The sequence below is a fragment of the Pituophis catenifer genome, unplaced genomic scaffold (genome assembly GCF_029215685.1).
Source record: "Pituophis catenifer annectens isolate HBS135680 unplaced genomic scaffold, rPitCat1.0.hap2 SCAF_3, whole genome shotgun sequence".
Classification (NCBI taxonomy): Eukaryota; Metazoa; Chordata; class Lepidosauria; order Squamata; family Colubridae; genus Pituophis; species Pituophis catenifer.
The window spans coordinates 39472441-39494283 of NW_027256883.1; the positions used below are offsets into that span (position 1 = coordinate 39472441).

At 37.4% G+C, this 21843-nt stretch overlaps 1 protein-coding gene across 1 annotated transcript in view; it reads right to left on the reverse strand.

The window, feature by feature from the left end:
• Positions 1-286: 286 nt before the first annotated feature.
• Positions 287-21843, reverse strand: part of CLVS1 (clavesin 1) — a 37422-nt gene continuing 15865 nt past the window's right edge. The window contains exons 3-5 of the mRNA XM_070942261.1: positions 13308-13418; positions 9487-9722; positions 287-374 (exon numbers count right to left, since the gene is read on the reverse strand). Of these exons, the coding sequence (XP_070798362.1) occupies positions 287-374; positions 9487-9722; positions 13308-13418 (435 nt within the window). The remainder of the gene's footprint in view (positions 375-9486; positions 9723-13307; positions 13419-21843) is intronic.

Consider the following 21843-nt stretch of genomic DNA (forward strand, 5'->3'; position numbering starts at 1 on the left):
ACAATCTGTGTTTCAGACATTATTAATATAATGCACTCTTATAAAAAATTGTTTTACAATCAGACTTGTTCACTTGTTATTCTGGGCCACAAGGAATATTTTACCTCTGGCTTTGGACACAGACACATGGCTGGTGATAATCGTTACTTGCTCCACAAAGATGGAGTGCTTGGTTTTTTTTTAAGCTGAATGCACATTAATGTGTATTAAACCTGTCATTTGCTTCAAAAGGATTGTGGACCACTGAAGTCTGAGGATACAGCTGTATTTCGCAGGGATTTCAATCTCAGTCTAGAGCTAGTAGTGGCTGGGTGTTCTCATTCACATTCTGTTCTTCATGCTTTAATATTCCGGGTTCCACCACAGATTGAGACCTGAAAAAAGCAGAATGGTAAATATTGCTTAGAAATTAAACAGCATGCCTATTGTTTGTTGCTATTGTCTTTTTGGATACAAAATTCACCTATTATCTCAATGAGGTAGCTATCAGCTGTATATTTTTCAACTCCTGAAAAAACTTGGAAGCCAATTTGGTTCAGGTACTATTATGAGGACTCTGAATCAGGGGTCCCCAACCCCCAGTCCGCGGCATGCCAGCAACCGGTCCACGCAAACAAGTGAAACCCCATCCATGGGATGCAGGCAGCATGCAAAACCCTTTCTGGTCCACAGAAAAACCTTTGTGGAACTGGTTCCTGGTATGTAGCAATAACTGAACAATATTCCAAAATGCTGTGAGATCGACCACACAGAATTAATTGAATTAATGGTGGACTGTGATTCCCGCATGTTAAATGCCATTTAACCATTAACTAAATTTAAAAAGTAGACATTATATTCTACTTAAATATATTCTATCTAAATAATTACCAGCAGTTACCAAGTAAAAATAGCAAAGCTATCATCTCTCTTTTTTAAAATATTAATGAAAATTATCTTGGGAATAGAAAAATCAATTGCAGCTTGTTGCAAATGTTTTCCTTCCAAGGACAAATAATCTCTTCATTGAGAGAAAGGAGGGAGGCTTCTTTGCTTCTATAACTTTCTAACCTTCAAATTAAGTCTTGGATCATTTGCAATGAATTGAAAGGACCTACTCCTTTACCAAAGCTAATTTGCAAGATAAAAATTTGAGCCTGAGACTCACATTCGAATCTTAGGCTCAACTAAGAAAATGGCAGGGAATGAAAAGCAAACATTTAGATTTCCCGTGATCAGTTTGTCCATTATGAGTCAACCAAAGTAGTTTCATATTATAATAACCTAGGCAATATCACAGGTTGTTTACTGCTAAAGAAAGAATAAGATCTCTGATATTCATGATTCTGCACACTCTTGAAAACTGGTCTAGAAGTGCCTTTCTGTAATACTAGGTTAATATTATACCAAGTAAAGAAAAAAAATCCAATCTATACCTGTTCCCTTAATGATCAAAATCTGTTACTCCTTCTTGTTTATTATTCTGAGGAAAGGAGGCTGCTGCCAAAGTGGCATATATGTAATCATATTGATATAAGCAATTCCCAAGCCCAAGCCAACCTGGCCAAAGGTTGACAATACTGGACTTTGTACCTCAGGGATATCTAGAAGGGTACAATATTTAGAAACTCCTAAAGATTATTGTCCTCCTACAGTGCATTTTGCTTTGTAGAAAGCAGATGAGCTATGAAACAGAGCAGGTAGTTGTCCCAAACTTTTCTGAAAGCAACTGGACTTTCTTGGTTTTTTTTTTTCTTTGAAAACATTTTGCTGCTCATCCAAGAAGCTTCTTCACTTCTGAGAAGCAAAATTTAATTTAATTTAATTTAATTTCCAATTTATATACCGCCCTTCTCCCTGAGGACTCAGGGCGGTGTACAACCAAGATAAAAAACATAGAATACAAATATTAAAACATTTAAAATATATATAAATTTTGGCCCGAAGTTAAGAATCACAAACTAATTAAAAGAATTTAAAAATTTGTTCTAAGCCAACCCGGCTTGCTGAAAAAGATAGGTTTTCAGGGAACGACGGAAGGCATTGAGGTCATGGATTCTTCTTGTTTGATCTTGTTTGATTAGAAGTTGATAAGAAGTTCACTCCTCAAGAGGCCATTGCTGCATCCATGACATCTTGACAATTTTCATCCAGGTTTCAACTTGGATAAAACTCTTTTTAGGCCCATAGCTTCAAAGGATCCTGGAGGAAACAGATTATCTAGAATCTTTTGAGGTTGGGTTCAGGCTGGGGGATAGCACTGAGACAGGATTGATCACTGATACATAATTATACATCTTTGTTCTGTTCTGTTGTGAGAATTTGGGGAAGAACAAGCTCTAACTCAACTCTAGCAAGATTAAGTGGCTATAGGTTTTAGGGAATCCCCTCATCTGGAGAGTTTTCATCAATAATTCTGAATGTGGTACCTCTCTGACAATCTCAGCTATTGTGTGTCATCTAAGGGTTCTCTCGGGCTCCCACTTGAGGGACAGGTGGAAGCTGTGGCCAAGAAGACCCTTGCACAAATCCATCTGTTGCACCTCTCCATGGATTAAGTTCTTCTGCTCATAGTTACTCATGTATTAATGACTTCCTAATTGGAGTACTGCAAATTGGTGTATGTGAAAATGCCCTGAAAGTGTATTTTGAAACCCAAATCTAGTCCAAAATGCAGTAACCCAGAATGTTATCCCCACGTAATATCATGTAACAGCATTGAGCTGGGTGTCCTTCCATTAAGTTTCTGGGTGCAACTCAAGGTGTTTGTTATCCAGTGTGAAGCCCTATATGGCATACATCTAGGTTAATTGAGAGAGTGCCTGATTCTGGTAGATTCTATCTTATTGGATTCAGCAAGGTAAGCATGTTCCAGATCCCTTCTGTGAAACAGTGTTTTCTTACGGCACTTAGGAGATGTGCCTTCTCTGTTCTGGTACCCGCACCATGAAACATCCTTCACCCTGAAGACTAAGTGGTCCTAACCTGTTGGTCTTTTGAAAGGACTCAAAACCCAGCTCTTCCCTCAGTTTTTAGAACTGGAATGTTAATAAACATTTGACATGTTTATGGTGTCACTTGTCTAAACCCTGAGAGATCTGAAGAACAATATTTACCTATGTTAAGCCCTATTTAGAAAGAGAAATCCCCAAAGACTTGTGGTCATTTTGAGAGGAGAGAGAGGGAGGAGGAAGATATGTAATGTATGTGACCATATATTTTTTATATCAGGGTGCAAAAGAGTTGCATAATTGGGGACCATTCATGAAAAAAGCCTGCCAGCTTTTGGTACCCACCAGTTTAATACTTCACTGGGGATTCCACACAGAACCTACCATTTGAAAGGAAGACACATTACACCATGCCAGTTATTATTGGGGTAAAAGAGATAAATATTAAAATTCATATTGAGTTGTAAATTTTGTAAATGTCACTTGGAAATCTGCAGTTGATTTGGTATGGTTTTCATGGCAAGTGGTATGAGGTTTTTTCCCCTGAGGTACATACTATAGTTTCCCTATAGTGTCAGTACTTCTTTCTCTTGCAGTGTGGGCAGCACACAAAGGACAATTAAGTTGTCATAGTAACTAGAGATGGAAAAGAAATTTAAAACAGTAAGAATGCAGAAAGTATTCTCCAATAGGAAAAAAAATGGAATTTGTTCAGCCATTTTATTTATAAGGTCCTCCCGGGCATAACAGTTTTAAAGTACCCTTCTAGCCATGATATCCACAAGGGGATCAAGCAAGATGTGATATTGATGTGAAATCAAGCTCCATCTCTTTCACAAGTTTGTGGCCACCATTTTTACTTTTTGACTCCCCTTTCAGCAGACACCTCTGCTTCTAAATGTCTACATCTGTGATTTAAGATTCATTTCAATGTACATTTTTATTCACAAATATCATGAGAATACAACCAGCAAAGGTCTCCCAAAGCCTTGGTATCTCCAATTGCTTTACCAAATTGATATTGATTTCACAAAAGAGAAAAATATTGATTTATACATAACGTTAATTAAGAATGAAATCCAATTGAATTGAAATGTCACCCAGTTCCACTACTCTTTGAAAGGTAACTGTCAGCACACCATACAAAAATAATTCAGAATAATTCAGAAGAACACCAATGGGAATTACCATTCTCAACACTCATAGCAGAGACTGTAATGCAGTATCTAGAAGCTACAGCACTCCCATGCATACAACCAACAGTATGGATCTGGTATGTTGATGACACATTTGTCATAATAATAAAGGAACAATTGAGAAAACACATGAAACAATCAGTGACATCTTTAAAGGATAAAATTCACAAGGGAAGAAGAAAATAACCACACACTACCTTTTCTGGATATCTTCTTCAGGAGAGGAAATGGCAGAAAATTAGAAAAGCAAGTCTATTGAAAAACCACCCACACTAACCACATGCTTCATTACCAAAGTAACAATCCAACCTCCCACAAGGGGATATGTATGTATGTATGTATGTATGTATGTATGTATGTATGTATGTATATATATATATATATATATATATATATATATATATATAAACATTACTCAGATGAGCACAAACTCACCAGAATACCAGGAAAATGAAACAGAGACGCTATTCAATCTCTTCCAACAAATTGGATACCCATGCAGGTTTATCAAAAAGTACCTGACTATTCAACTCACTACAATACAACCAACACAAGTTAGGAAAAGGACAATAGTACCATGCATTTAAAAAAATCAGAAATAACCAACAGGCTGTTAAACCATACAGCAAAAGTACTTTAAAACATCTTAAGTAACTCAAAAGACTCAGTAGCCCAAGAAAGAAAAAAACATTAGTCATTTACAACAGGCTGTTAAGACTGTAACAGCCACCATGCAGGGCAAAAAGGCAGAAGACTAGAAGTCTTCACATTCATGAACACCAAATAACAGTCAGAAGATGTGGACAAACTCAGCTATAGTTTCAACTGGGAAACTGTAAGCATTCTAAATTAAGCTTTAAAAAAATGCTAAGGAATTTCTGGATGATTCCGGACAAATAAGCGATCAATAGGCACATAGATATAAACTACATTTACATACCATTCAAAAAGGACAATAAAAAAGCTAAAAAGGAAACAAAAAGACCAGATTACCTCTTCATCAACAATCAACACTAAAATAAGCAGGAATTAACACAAGGATTAACATCAGACAAACAAACAAACAATAAACAATACCCTAATTAAGGAAGTAGCAACTCAGACAAATAATCAAGTAGTAAACAACAGCCTAATCAAGGCACCACTGAAGAGAAAACAACACCCCCACAAACACTGACAAAGTAACCTACTGTATTTAAACAGAGGGCAAACTCCATTCTCTCCTAGCACTTAAGATGTCACCTAGTCTGGTAACAAAATGTCTGCAAGCAAACAGCTAAGTTCAGAGGGCACCGAGGTTCTCTGTTCAACCGTGAGTTACATATATTCTCTTCTATTAAAATTAATAGTTTAGTATTTAAACAGCCATCTATATTCCCTATCACCAAATAGATAATAACTATAATATTGTGTACTATGCTGATTATTATGTGCAGCAACAAGAAGAACTGAACATGAGAAATGTTTGTAATTTGTTTTCTATTATTTAGAGTTATACTATTCATATTGATGAAAAAATTGTAATAGAGCACAATCCTATGTAAGCTTATTCAGAATTAAGTCTCATGATATCTAGCTAAAACCACTCCCAAATAAATGGTGCTAGATTATAATCTGGATCTGCTCTGTGCCAGTCCAATGCCTTAATAAATGGCAAGCCTGATTTCTGCATGAGGGCTAATCCAAAGGAATGGAAACATAATAACAAGTTTCTAGCCTTGGTTCCTATGCATGAAAATGAGGGAAAGAAATACTTCTTTGCAGGATTATTGTTCTGGTAGGAAGAGGCAGTCTAGCAAGTACCTTGTGCCAAACCAGGGATGAAATCCAGCAGGTTCTGACAGGTTCTGGAGAACTAGTAGCGGAAATTTTGACTAGTTCGGAGAACTGGCAAATACCACCTCTGGCTGGCCCCAGAGTGGGGAGGGAATGGGGATTTTGCAGTATCCTTCCCCGCCACACCCACCAAGCCACGCCCACAGAACCAGTAGTAAAGAATTTGGAATACACCACTGTGCCAAGCTATAAGTCACCATCAAACACTTTGAATTTCACCCAGAAACTCTTGGAAGCCAATGCTGAGCCTTCAGCATAGATGTTATCTGTTTCTGGTGGCTACCATATTGAATGCCAACTGCAGTTTCAGAGTGGTTTTTCAACAGCAGCCACTGTGCAGTGCATTAAAATACTCCAAATGAGTAGTGATGAGTAAATCCTTAACTGCCTAACTATATCCAACTGTCTCCTTGTGGTCAGGAGGTGTCAACAGTCAATATCAACCAATAAATCCATGAATCCCTGTCTTTAAAATGATGGGAAAAAAAGCTCTTGACTTTCCTCTCACAGAAGAAATCCTATTCATTTAAAGAGGGATCATATTCCCCCATCAGCTTTCCTTTTGTAAGAAAACATTCCAAATTGCTTCAATGTTTCATCATTGTTTTTAAATCCCCTAAACATCCTAAATGCCATTACTGAGCCTGTTCTAATTTTCCCAATTAATTCTTAAACAATTGTGTCCATAGCGCTCAAGATGTATTTTGGTCACTTCTCACATCTGGAATTTTTTAATCTGTTGATGATGCCTAAAATTGTATTTACCTGTGTTTTGGCATTACGCTATATCGGCTTATATTTTAATTTGTAATACACAATATTACAATAACTTTTTCATACAATCTATTTCTAATTCACCTCCTTTTATATGTGCCTCGGATTCTTGTTTACTCAGCAAAGAATTTGCATTTGAATTTGTTTCATGTCATTCTCTCAATTTTAGCACACATTTCAAATTTACCAAAATTATTTTGAATTTTATATCTGTTTTCTGGGATATTAGCCCACTTGATTTTGTATCATCTGCAAATTTGATAAGCACTGATTTCAAATTATTAAAAAAGGAGTTATCCCAGACCATAATTACAATATTAATGAGTACAAGTACTAGGACTAAATCTTGTGGCAACTCACTCAATATTCTAGCTAACAATAATCCTTTTATACAATCCACACTTAACTAGATTACTAATCAAAGTAGCATAGGATATTTATTTATGCATTTGATTTATTTGACTGCCAATTTGCCAAGTGATGCTGAACATCTAACAAACTAAACAAATATGTCTAAACATTGTCAGGATCAATAACCCAAATAACATATATTAACACATCTTTACTGAAATCGAGATATATATCAAGATATATAGCATTTCAAAAATTGATTAAGTAAATTATGCAATTAAAAATGAGGTAACATAAAACTTATTCATTAGTGCCCATGCAGCTTTTCGATAATTATCACACTGCTTTCAAACTGCTTGAAGATCAATTATGGCATGAACTGCTCTAGAATTTTTTCAGATAGCAGAATATTATAAAAAATATAACTGTCATTAAAAACAGTTAGTTCATAGTACATGGGTAGTAAATAGTACATGGGTAGATTTAACTTTTTAAATTTCAGAGCATTATAGTTTCAGAGTTTATTTTACTCTACTGCCTCCATGATAAAGAGATTCCTTTCAACCCTGTTTGGTGTGCTCAGAAGGCACCCAAATCACTTGTTATGTTCAACATGACACCATTAATGTACCTAGGGTATTTGACACCCGGAGCACGTCAGTTTTAATATTCCCTTCCTTTGTTGTTGAGAGCCACTTTGCTGTAATGGTTAAGGTACCAGCCTAGAACTGGGAGACCATGAGTTCTAAGTCCTAAGTCAGTTGGGTGATGTGAACCCAGTCATGTCTCTCAGCCATAGGAAGAAATAAACGGCAAGCAATTTCTGAAAAATATTGCCAAGAAAACTGCAAGGGTCGTCACCAGCAATCAAAACAGACTTGAAAACATACTTTTCTTTTATAACTGCTGCCAAGCAGATTGTCAAGCAGCTGATCAGCATGCAGGCAGCAGTAACCTGACTCCACACCTCCCATAGCTTCCTTGTATATTCAGCTGCACCATCTTATTGCCTGCACACAAAGCTGACTCTGTCCCCCATCCCCATGATAAACTACTGATGTTGAACTGAAGCATAAAGTGATAGAGAACAACCCCAGGAAGATCAGTTGTCATTAATAAAACCCAGGAAAATGTTATATGTATGTTGAACATGTCACCATCTAATGTTTGAATAGATTTTTGCAGCCCAGATAAAAATTATTTATACATACGTACATGTGTATGTGTATATGTGTATATGCAGTGGTGGAATTCAGCCGATTCTCTCCAGATCATGTGAACCGGTAGCTGCGACGGCGGGAGGCTCTGCCCACCCAATTTGTGTGCCTACTGTGCATGAGCAGACATTTGAGAACTGGTAGGGAAGGTAAGTGAATCTCACCGTTTGTTGTGACCTAGGCTCACTTAGTCATTACAAGACACAATTAGTCCCAAACAAAACTATTTTATTATAACAGCTGAGAATTACTTCATTCCCAGCTTAGTTCAAATTAATTCCAAAACAAGTCCTTCAGAAAAAGGCCTTTCTTGGCAAAGCCCCATGAAGTTCAGAAACAAGAGACACCGACTGGAAACAGATTTAGCAACATTGCTTTCCTACAAAGAGCCCAAGAGCCTTTCTGCTCTTTTAAGCCTAATGGGAGGGGCCAATCATCTTCTGGCCTTACTCCCGAGTGTTCCCTTTTGCTTTAGCTGCTCTTGTCTTCTGGCAGCTCTGCACATGCGTGCACTAGGAACAGGCTCCCCCTGTTCCTCTGCCTCTCTGCTGTCTGACTCTGGAGGCTTCGGAGTCTGCACATCACTCCCAGATGGCCCTGGCCCCATCTCTGTCTCTGACACAGAGCCCTCGTCCGGGCCTTCCCCTGACTCCAGGACTGGGCCATGATCCTCCCCAGCCTCCTCACTGTCCGACTCTGCTGCCAGCTCCGCAGGCAACCATTTCTCCCGAAGTGGTGAGAACTGTTCCATATCTGGGCTGCAAAAATCTATATAAACAGTAGATGGCAAAGTTTTCAAAATTTCTTTCTTGCTACTCATTTTTTTTTTTTAATTTTGATTTATATGCCGCCCTTCTCCGGAGACTCAGGGTGGCTTACAATGTGTTAAGCAATAGCCTTCATACTTTTGTATATTTATACAAAGTCAGCTTATTGCCCCCACAAACTGGGTTCTCATTTCACCTACCTTAGAAAGGATGGAAGGCTGAGTCAACCTTGAGCCTTGGAGAGATTCAAACCAGCAGTAAATTGCAGGCAGCTGTGTTAATAACAGGGTGCGTAGACCACTGTACCATCAAGGCTCATGGTGATTTCAAGCCCAGATATATTTCTTAATCCTCTAGTTAAAGAGAGAAAACAGACAAAATTCTTCTAGATGGAAGCTTTTTTCTTTGATCTTACCTTTTCATGAGTTTTGGAGAGCATTCCCTCTCTAGGTTGGAACATGAATGCTTCACATGCATGGTGTTGTAAGATGTGTGAGTGTAGTCATTCTCATCGCTATAATCCGGTCCAAGTAACGTCCGAGCCCAAGTGCCCATGTCATAGGGAGGAAGAGTCCCTCCAAACTCTGAAGGTAAGCAATCAGGGTGTATGAGCTGGTGAAGGCTATTAAGGTTGTTTCCGTGAAGAAAGATCTTTTTAAAAACAAAACAGATATTAGATGTTGTTACAGTGTGTTTGTGCCGTTCCAATAATCAAGATTTTTGTAAAAGTAAGAAAAAGATACATTGATAGCGAAAGAACAGTGGAATTGCCCTTTATGTAAAACCTGCCTTTGAATAATGTTCAGAAAGCTGTACAGGTAGTCCTCGACTTACGACAACAGTTTGCTTAGTGACTGTTTGAAGTTACAACGGCACTGAAAAAAGTGACATAGTCATAAATACTTTTTTCAGTGCCATTGTAACTTCAAACAGTTACCACTACCGGCTCGGGGGAACCAGGCCAAACTGGAGGAACCCATCACTGGAATACCTATACAGCTTTTTTTCACACTTGTGACAGTTGCAGCATCCCCATGGCCGCATGATTTACATTCAGATGCTTGACAACTGACCAACATTTATGACAGCTGCAGTGTGCAGGAGTCATGTGATCCCCTTCTGCAACCTTCTGACAAACAAAGTCAATGGGGAAACCAGATTCACTTAACAACCGTATTATTAATTTAACAACTGCTGTGATTCCCTTAACACATATGGCAAGAAAAGTTGAAAAATGGGGCAAAACTCACTTAACAAATTTCTCACTTAACAACATAAATTTTGGCTCAATTGTGGTCATAAATTGAGGACTAGCTGTACTACTGTTTTGCAAAAAAATAAATAAATAAATAGCGATTGACCTGTTGGAATTAAGCCAAGCTTTTGTTGTTTTCATTGCCTTCTTGCAGGCAAATAATTTTGGCCTCAAATATAAATCCCTATTTGGACAAGCACACATTCATCAAGAGGTTTGCCTTGTGAACAGTTGATGAATGACAACAGAGTCCAACCATTATGCCTGTGTTGTTGACTGTCAATTCCAGATAAAATCAGTCTATTTTTCCTGAAACTTTTCATGTATTTCAGCTGTTTCCAGATGTATTGGACTTCAGCTCTAACTAACAAGTCATATATCAGGAAACTAAGAGAGGTAGTTAATTGCATTCCTACTCTGCTACCTACTTGTTTTAGTATTCTTTTCATTTTTGTTCTCTGTCTCTTTTGAAATATATTTTTACTCATAGTCATCATCTTATTGTATTACTATATTATTAGAATGTGATAATCTGATACATATTTATATATGTCTAAGAAATATTTCAGCCTTAAAGCAAGGATTGGATAACATCAATCCAATCAAATAATTCTGTGTTTGATTACTGAATAAACAAATGGTAATGAACATATAAACTGTACAAACATGGATAAGAAAATAAAGTGTTCAAGAGCAATGATGTTGAAGTTTCCATTCCATTCTGACTTTGATCTTTGAAGTTCCTCCACCATGAGTGTAGTACATTAAAGAACATTGACAGAGAGCTAAGAAACCATTGCTGTGGCCACAGAAAACTCTGGGCATGAGTGAGCAGCAGCATCTGAAACCAAGATTCTTCAGGTAAGATGCCTAAAGAATCCTACCCTAAGTATGTCCAAACCTCTGAGCAACTATGTGCTCTGGCAACAGAAGTGTATACAGGAAACCCAGATTATCTCCAAATGGTAATATCATGATATAATATTTCACCTTTAAGTATCCTGCATTTGGATGTGTGATACAAGTTTAATGGTGTTTGAATCATGATGTCACAATGCATCTTTGTCATTTGCTCCCCCCTTGCCCTCCCATAGATCCCCATGCCCTGCAATCAAACAGCAACCAGAGACTGCAGAACATAATGCCATATCTAGCAAGAAATCAGCACCTTCTGACTTTATTGCTCTCACAATAGGATGAAAAAAAAATCATCACATTGAATTGACCTGCAATTTCTCACATCCAATATAACTTAACGGATGTCTTTATAAGATTTTTATATATAAAATTTACAGAAATGTCTTCTTATTCTTGCCTCATTATGGATGAATGGACACTACATTAAAAAAAAAACAACCGATAGTGTAATCCTCTCCGTGACTAGGCTGGTATAAGTATCATTAAATTCAAAAGAGTTTATTTCTATGGAAATATCTATAAAATTGCAGTTTACTAGTCCTTGTTCACAATATCCCTCAATTTCTTATAATTTTAAAAAAGATTTGATCAAGCAAATAGAGCCACATTATAATCAAATAGCTTCTGCGGCTACAATGCTTTCCATTAGAAGAATTGCATTTACAAGTAACTCTTTTAAATCATACATATGAATGAATTATATCCGTGATGGTAAACCTATGGTGGCACACAGAGCCTTCTCTGTGGGCATGCCCGCCATCACCAGCTGCTCTTTTGGGTTCCGTCGTGCGCATGCGCGCCAGCCAACTGATCCAGCACGCATATGCGCACTGGCAAGCTGCTCTCTTCTGGGTTCCGGCACACACATGCACACCGACCAGCTGGTCTTCGCACAAGCCCAGAAGAGACTAGCTGTCTGGCGCACATGCGTGCGATGGAACCCGGTGTGCATGGACGCAGCGGCCAGCTGCTCTCTTCTGGGTTCCAGTGCTCTGACATGCATGCACCCCATTTTGGCACTTGGTGCCAAAAAGGTTAACCATCACTGAATTATATATTCATGCGTAGATAAAAAATATCTCCATTATGCTTTTTTTCTGCTAGGATAAAATAATGTGTCCCAAAGTACAGAAAAATAATAAAAAATAATAGTCTCAAAAAAGAAATAGGCCAAATGTTAAAGAAAGGAAAATCTAAATAAATTTAATGTATTTCGGAATCATTTGCTATACCTCAGGAGGCTATACCTGACCTTTCGAATACTTCTACCTTGCCTTTATCATGTCCATATACTGCTTCATACATGGTCTTATTTTTCTTTGAACATCTTATCTTTCTCTTTTCAAAGATATTCTCAATTCTAGTCAACCAAATTTTTTCTGTTGCTGCCTCCTTATTTCATGTCTTGAATATGAACTTTACTAACTTTACTAACTCTTGCTTACTATTTCTTACTTTTTACTTAGCATAATTTTGCATTTCCTAGCAAAAGAAAAGTTGATGGATGCATGCCTGCATCATAAAAATCAATATCCCAAGGTTTTTTTTTTCTTTTATAATAGCATTTGAAGTTTAACTGTTATCAGTGATTTTGCTCTCAACTGGTTACATAAAAAACAGTATGCTAACAGCAAAATCTGAGATTTCTCCCAAGGTTAAAATGTTTGGGGGGAAAAGGATCAGTCCTTTGATAACATAGACTTGAAATGTTATCTATCAATGGGTTTAGCAACCTATTGTGTCCTGTAGGGAACAGGATGAATCGTCCACGGCATTAAAAGGGCATTGGGTTGAAAATTAGATAATTTTATATTTTACAGAAAGTTGCTTTTTCCATGTGTATATGATGAAAGATTTTCTGATACTTGGCTTGGAACCTGGAAATAATTCTCTCCTGCTGAAATAATGATTAAATGTAGGCTGCTGACAAAATCCAGCTGAGACATCATCCCTTGTTGCAAACCACAAAGAGAAAAAGGAAGAGGCAGAGAAGAGTAGAAATTCCCTAATATCACGTGTAGGCTTGCAACATCACAGACTTGCTTCATTTTCTCATTACTTACCCTTTTCCGTGTCTTGTCTTTGAGGAAGGGCTTGATTAGCGTATAGAGAGCATGGATGTACCACGGCTGGTTCACAAAATGGATGCCTCCAAAGCGAGCAGGAAAGCTGTCCTGTGGATAAGAAAGAAACAGATTCTAATTAACAGAGACTGACAAAGATAAACAGCAGGGCCTGTTGTCCGGAGTCAGAGGAGAAGGAGAAGTCAAAGGAGAAGTCTTGGCTATTAATTGGTGCATTTGAGAGACAATTCAATCACACAACCATGCTACACTATGTTTTAGTGCTCCGTTTGCTCTTTTATACAATAGAACAAATTTGAAAAAATCCACAGCTGGGGCTTACCCTCCTAGTTCTATTTTCATGAGAGTTTGTATATGTGCATATCTATCAAGTATGAATATGACATGGTTTGTGGTTTGTATTTCCCAGAGGGGTCACAGAACCAAGTCCCCTTAGACATCTACAGGCATGATTTACCTCTTCACCCTGTGCCTTTGCCCTTCCTCAGCCCTTCCTCAAGGCATTGTTTCAATAGCTGAACTTTCTGGGTGAATGAACTGGGCATAAAGGATAGAGGAAGATGTTAAATGAAGCTGTCGAGAGGGAGGAACAACATACAGCGCCATGGCAACTGACACAAATGCCTGCTTTGGGGGCTCTGAACAGATACCCAACAAATTAGTATGCAGGTAGAGTCAAGCTTTTCAGAGTCAACAACAGTGGGATTCTTTTTCAGGTAAGCAGAACGCAGAATCTGAAATTATATTTCTCATATATCCTGTTAAATCAGTACATTAGATTCATAGGAAAACAGAGAATAAACTAATGGTGAATGTTTTAGGTCTGAATATATATATATTCCAAATGCACTTAAGATGAAGGGCAAAATTCTTCTCCTGAGATTTCTGAATACGAAAGAGCTGTGCATTCAACAGAACAAAATAGCTGTCTTTACAATATACTACTCAATTATTCATTTATTTAACACATTTATAACCTACTCGCTCCAGATAAAACTAGCCAGTAGCAATTTACAATATAAAAACAAAACATTAATAATAAAAGCTCACCAGTAGAAAAACAGAGTTAAGCTCACAAAGGACTATATAAAATTCAGAAACTGCGGATAACCAGAAAATGGCAGCCAGGCTTCTGTTGGGATTTCTCAGAGAAAGCAAAGGCCTTGTTAAATGTCTTCCACAGATCTAATATCATGCAAGAATAGATGGATCGAGGCCAAATTTCTTTAAAAAGTAAATGTAATCCCTACCATTTCAAAAGAAATGCATAATTTGAACTCCCTATTCAAACAATCAATTTCAACCATAGTTGCAACTGGGAAACTGTGACCATCCTAGACCAAGCCAAGGCCAAAAATGTTACCGAATTTCTAGAAGCTTGACACCCTGACAAACTAGCCATCAATAGACATATAGACATATGCAATATTTATATACTATGCAAAGGAAATAATCAACAAGCCAAAAAGAGAACAAATAGACCAAAGCATCTCCCAACACATTCAGCACCCAGATGAGCATTGATTAACTTCAAGATTAACATCAAACCAATAATCAAGCAAACAATACCCCAATAAAGGAACTGTCAAACAAGCCAACAATAAACAGCCCAATCAAAGAACCTCTAAACCATCCCCACCAACCCTGATAAGGCAAGCCACTAGAAAATAAACTGAGAGCAAACCCCATTCCTTACTCGCACTGATGATGTTACCTAGTATGGGTAATAAAACATCTACAAGAAAACAACCAAACTCAGAAAGCATCAAGAATGTTGCTACAACCCTGAGCTACAAATATTCTCTTTTATCGGATCTCTTTTTCTACTGCACCTTTAAGCAGGTGCAGTTATCCTCTAGATTCTTAGTGAAGGGTATTGCATGTCTCTATGGCTCTTCTGATTTTATGTTTAAGAGATCCTAATGCAGTGATGGCTAACCTTTTCTGGACCGAATGCTAATAGCACATATGCGTGTGTGCAAATGCGTGCATGTGCACCTGAACCCCCAAGATGCAATGTGCATGTGGCCCCTGTGCATGTGGCCTGCCCCCATGCATGCGTGTGCATCCCCTGCATGCACCCTGCCTTCCTGCGCATATGTGCGCACATCTTCCACATGTGTCCCCTGCACGTGCATGTGCCTCCCACATGCGCCCCACCTTCTTCTGCATGCGCACACAGCCGTCCTGCATGTACCCCACCACCCGCACATGCATAGCAGAGACCCAAAGACCAGCTGGCTGGTGGGAGGCATGTACGTATGCGCAGCAGAGCTGAACTGGAGCGATGGCTCGCATGTAATCAGAGTGGGTGCTGCGTGCCAGCTCTGGCACGTGTGCCATAGGTTCGCCATCACGACCCTAATGGAATGCCTGTTGCTAGGTTATGCCTCTTTGAAAAATTCCTGTTATAAACCTTTTCATTCTGAATATCTTTGCCAGCCTAGATGGAAATAGAACCACAGAATTTAATAGCATATGATTAATCCCGTTAAACCATTTCCTTCATACTTTTCACTGTAGGAAATAAAGCAAGGAAAAATCAAACAGGAAGTCTTTCTTCATAATACTTTTGTGACATTAGTTTATCACATCTTGTTCATGAATACCACTAGAATATTAGCTGCAAACCTTTACTTCCTGCTGGTCAATGAAGCACTTTCTTAATCTGCCCACATACTCCCATTTAGAAAATTTATATTCAGTTTCATTCTTTTTTGCATGAAAGTCAGCATTATAAATGAATCAAATAGGCCAAGAAATTAGGAAAGAAGAAAATAGCCAGTCTGTGGGTTTGGCAAAAATTAGCAAGCAACACAGATGGAGGAACAAAACAAACCAAAAATCTGAGGAAGGGAGGGAGGGAAGGAGGGAGGGAGGGAATGGGGAAGGAAGGAAGGAAGGAAGGAAGGAAGGAAGGAAGGAAGGAAGGAAGGAAGGATTACAGAGATAATCAAATCTAATATCCTTAATTTAGTTTCAATTCATTTCAACACTGCCTTTATAGTTATTGTCAGCATTGCTACTGTTAGGCAAAGAACATTTTTAGGATCATCTTTAATTCTGAAGAAATGAAGAGACTAACAAATGAAGGCAATCTGATATTCAGCCTCTAAACTCCTCTTACCCATAAAAAATACTGAGCAGCTTCTTGACTATGCCAAAATCTCATCACTTTCTTTAATATGGTGTTTGTAATATTACATTAAAAGTATAAGTAAAACTTCCACTGAAATAAATCCTCAAAAATCCATTAATTTTCTGTTAGGTTAAATACTGAAGGCCCAAATGCAAAAAGGATGAATCTGGTAAATACAAAATGTACAAATAAGGAAGACTATATGTAGCTCAGGGATGAAATGAGGGGTCCTTAATGCTCTCCGAGCTTACTTCTTTTCTTGCAGACGTGACATCATCAGTGCTAGTTTGCTGTCAGTTTATATTCTGGTGACTTGCTTGCTGTGTGGGTAGAATTGGTCTTAGACATTTTTTGACTGGGCTGTTTACTGATGGCTCTTTGGCAGTTTCTTGATTGGGATATTGTTTACTTAAGTGTTGATCTGAAGTTAACCTTAGAATTAATCTATGCTGATCTGATTATTGGCAGAGAGGTGCTGGAGTCTTTTTCTCTTTGGGGCTAATTGATTGCCTTTTTTGTATTGACTATAGATATTGTTAATATCTATGAGTCTATTGATGGCTGATTTGTCAGAGTGCCAGGCTTCTAGAAATTCCTTGGCATTTTTGGATTTGGCCTGGTCTAAGATTGTCACATTTTCCCAATTGAAACTATGGTTAAATCTGTCTATATATTGTGAAATTAAATAATTTTTATGAAAATTCTTTCACACCTCTCCACCAGTAATCAGCACTCAGATCAGATAGATTAATTCCAAGGTTAACTTCAGACCAACAATCAAGAAACGGCCAAAGAGCCCTTAGTAAACAGCCCAACCAAAGAATCTTGAAGACTGCCTCCACCCACACTGACAGGCAAGATACCAGAATATGAACTGACAGCAAACAGCACTCCTTACTAGCATTGATGATGTTACCTATTTAGGGTAATGAAACATCTGCAAGCTCAGAGAGTACCAAAGATCCCTCAAAGATCTTTAAGGCTCTTAGGAGCCTTGGTGGCGCAGTGGACTAAAGTACTGTTAAGTAGCACTTAGCTGCCAGCTGCCTGCAATTACTGCGAGTTCAAATCTCACCAAGCTCAAGGTTGACTCAGCCTTCCATCCTTCCGAGGTAGGTAAAATGAGGACCCGGATTGTGGGGGCAATAAACTGACTTTGTATTAAAAAAAGAACACCGCTTGGGGGGGTGGGCGAAAGCCCTACTAAGCAGGTATATACAAAAGTATGAAGGCTATTGCTTAATGCATTGTAAGCCGCCCTGAGACTCCGGAGAAGGGCGGCATATAAATCGAACCAATAAATAAAATAAATAAATAAAGAGACTTCTGCTTAACCATCAAATGAAAACCTTATGATGATCACAGACCATAAGGAGGATGGGATACAATCAATTAAAAAGCATAAAAGGTAAATCAGAGTCCAAAATAATAATATTTTTTAAAAAAGTTAGAGCAGATAAAACAGAAAGTATATAGTAAAACAAGAGTCTAAAAGGAATCTAGAAGAATTAGTTGGGTTTAGAGAAGTATAAAAGTTAGTATGTGGCAGACTATATCCATCACATTACTAGATGTTTGTTTCCATCATCTGACAGATTTTAAACACTGCTGTGCAGAACCTGGCAGCATTATATGTTGTCTCAGGGTTGGTATCTGAAAGCAGTTGGCATCTGTAGAATTGCTCTGTGAGCCCTGGATATTTGTGCAATATTAGTGAGATGATGGTAATACAGATGTCTCTGTAACACAAGCTCTAGAGAAGCACATGATCTTTGGGCGGCCATAAATAAAGAAGTTTGCCATAACTTTAAAATAAGGAAACATATGTTTTAACAGAATATGAAAGGAAGATGTTCATGCTAGGAGGAAGATGTTCATGCTAATGGAGCAAAAATATTGCATTTTATTTTATTGATAATGGTTGTCTAAATTTTGAACTAAAAGATCTTTAAAAAAGGATGGAGAAACCACGCACTCTGTGGCTGTTCGCTCAAAGCACCTTGACAGCTTTGAGTGAATAAATATATTTTGACTTTCCACTGATTATCTGGTGATTTTGACTAAGTTCCTAACTTGAAAACGAACAAAGAAAAGGAATAAATCTCATCTTTCGTACACTCTCATAGTTGTGCAATTGCTTACTGCCTTTTGCTACTCACACTTTGCAAATTCAGCTTAATACATCTTTACAAAGAGGAACCCCTTCACTTTTGCATATAAATTATTGCAGCATTACAGATTTCTATTGAGAGCCAGTTTGGTCTAGTGGTAAAGGCTCTAGGCTAGAAAGTGGAAGACCATATACCTCTTTTTTTTTTTAATTTGATTTATATGCCGCCCTTCTCCGAAGACTCAGGGCGGCTTACAATGTGCTCAGCAATAGCCTTCATCCTTTTGTATATTTTATACAAAGTCAGCTTATTGCCTCCACAAACTGGGTCCTCATTTCACCTACCTTAGAAAGGATGGAAGGCTGAGTCAACCTTGAGCCTTGGCGAGATTCGAACCCTGCAGTAATTGCAGGCAGCTGGTCTTAATAAGCAGCTTAATAACAGGGTGCCTTAAACCCCTGTACTACCAAGGCTCTTTTTATTTATACATTATTGTGACATTTCCCTCTAAACAAGTCTCTCCAGAGGCAATATATATTAAAGAAATTAAGAACATTAAGATGGCATTTACATCGTGAATGAAGCTTACGTGTACAGAATAAAGCAAAGAGAATGACATTATGCATAATAAATGTCTCATGCTATTCCAAACAAATCTATACGCAGTAAATCAATGATAAAGCAAGCCATTATTCATTTACAATAAAAACCAGAACTAAACAATGTGGTTGGTACCCAATAATTAGTTATAGGAAAAATATAATCTATCCCTGAAAGTAGCATCATTTTGTACATATTTGTGAATGAAGATAAATTGCAAGGCAGAAAGATAATATTCATGCATATATAAACAGTTTGTGAAAGAGAAAAGCACTATTGCTTCATTCTTCCATTTTTCTTCCTCAGAAAAACTGATTCCTGTCTTCTTCACTACACCATTAAACAATCTAAATATTAAAAGACTGATGAATTACACCATTCCAGGAACAACCATATAGGATTTCTGAAAAGCATTGCAATATAAACACAGCAAAAAAGGAGGTAATGAAAAATTTGTGCCAATTCCAGCTGTCCTTCTCCTCAAGCAACTATCATAAGTAAGTTATGTAATTCTCTTTGAAGGATTTGTTTCCTTAAGCAGGGTATCAATAGCTAATTATTTGAAATGCATGACAGATCCATTAAATTGGCACAAAGTATATTGCCCAACCATTCTCACAAGCCTTTCTAAAACCACAGTAGATAACTTCTTTAACCTGTCTTACTCTTTCCCCATCACTTATTTAATATTTCTTAATTCATTCACCATAGTCTTTATCTTCATCATAGGCCTATTCTGGTCTATTAGAATAAACCCTGAATTTTTACATTCCTTAGATCAGTGTTTTTCAAACTTGGCAACTGGAGCATTGGAAATGATGGTCATATGACTATGGCTGATCGCAGTGGCGCAGCCGTATGGTAGTACTAAAGCAGACACAGGTTTATCAAATTTTAATCTCACAGGAGTCATGGGCCCTAGATTTTGCATGCATTGTGTAAATGAGCCTATTTATGTTGTTTCAAAAATAGAAGCCCTAGGATGTGCTATTTTGTCCTGTTGAAGGTTGCAAACAAACACGAAAGATTTAATAATATATAGAAAATTAATATGCATGCCATTGAGTCTATGTCATTGTTGATGATTCACAAAAATGCTATACACATTTTTTCTCAATATCCCTTTTATGTGGTTTAACTATAGCTTAGGTATAATGGAGTTTGTTTAGTTTTTTTCATCTGAACATTTTCTACTTAGCATTTTTCATTCTTGTAGAGAGAAAGTTGATTAAATAAACCTAAATCTGGCAAAATGACATCAATTTCTGTTTAATACAACACCTAGAAGGCAGAAATGCTTGGCATCTATAATAGTGTTTATTAATCAAAATTTATGTAAGAAGTTAGGAAGAAAAGGACATAGCCTTTTATTCAGTACCCCCTTCTTTGCCCATAACTCTGTTAGGAAAAATGATCTTTATCCTAAAGGAATTGGGTGACACCCAAGGATGCCATTTGACTGTAATGGAACTTATTTGAAAATCAAGGAAATGTATGTATGAGTATATATATGTATTTGAATGTTTCTGGACTTGTAGATATAAAAAAAGGCTTAAATATTATTTACTTTCCTTGAAATTTGCTTTACTAGGAAGATACCTTCTGAGATATTGATACATGTATATACTTCCCAGGCTTAGTAAAAGAAATTTTGTTCAGCTAATGTTTGGGGCTTTTAAATACCCAGGTCTTTTTACACCCCACCTCCCCCCAGATATCCTAAAAGCCAGGATGATCTTTTGGAATGTTCATGGAAGTACACGGAATGAGAGGCTGCCAACCACTTTTCTCTCAAATACAAAAACTATGAAAAAAAGCAAATTATACCTTATTCCCTGTAATCATAATCAATATCTGCCAGCCCTTCAAGGTAGATTAGATTAGGAAACCAACCTTATGAATGCTAATACTACTTTTATTATAAGCTTACAGTAAAAGAATCTTGCAAATCTGAATACACTTCTTCCCTCCCATCCTTTATGTTCCAGAGAATTACAAATTAGGTCTGAGACACTTCCTCAAATTATTTTCTGCCTTTTCTGCCTTGGACTCAAATCTCTTGTCTGATTGTGTCTTTGTTGTAGTTCATCCTCCTGTTCTTCAAGTTTATTGATACTGGTCATTTTATCTCATCATTTTCCTCCTCTACACAAAAATAAAATGACATGCAAAGAGGAGCTGGCCAAAAGTATTGTCCAATTTAATGGAATACACTTTCCAAAGATACTTATTTGGAGAATCTCATTTTTTTTCTCTTCAGTATTTTAAATTTTAAGTTTTTACTAGCAGTATCATAGAATGCAACTTTGATAGGTGTCTCTATTTCATTGTTGTCTTGTCCTTTTCTATACTTTTATAACCTGACATTATTATTGCAGAACAGATTGGTCAGGTAATGAAAGTATTAATGTTATTTTATGCCCAACATTGCACCATTTATGAAAAGTGGGTATAAAATCTGATTGATGCAGGAATTTAATGACCTGACCTAACACTGCCCTGTCACAATTATTTTGGTTTGCTTATTCTATAAATTTTTGGGAAACAAACAAAACAAACGTAACGGCTTGAAAATGAGAAAATACTATCCTAATGATTGGCGCAACAAAACCATGTTTATAGCCTATTACATGGTTTCATTGGCAGTACCTATATCTCTAATGAT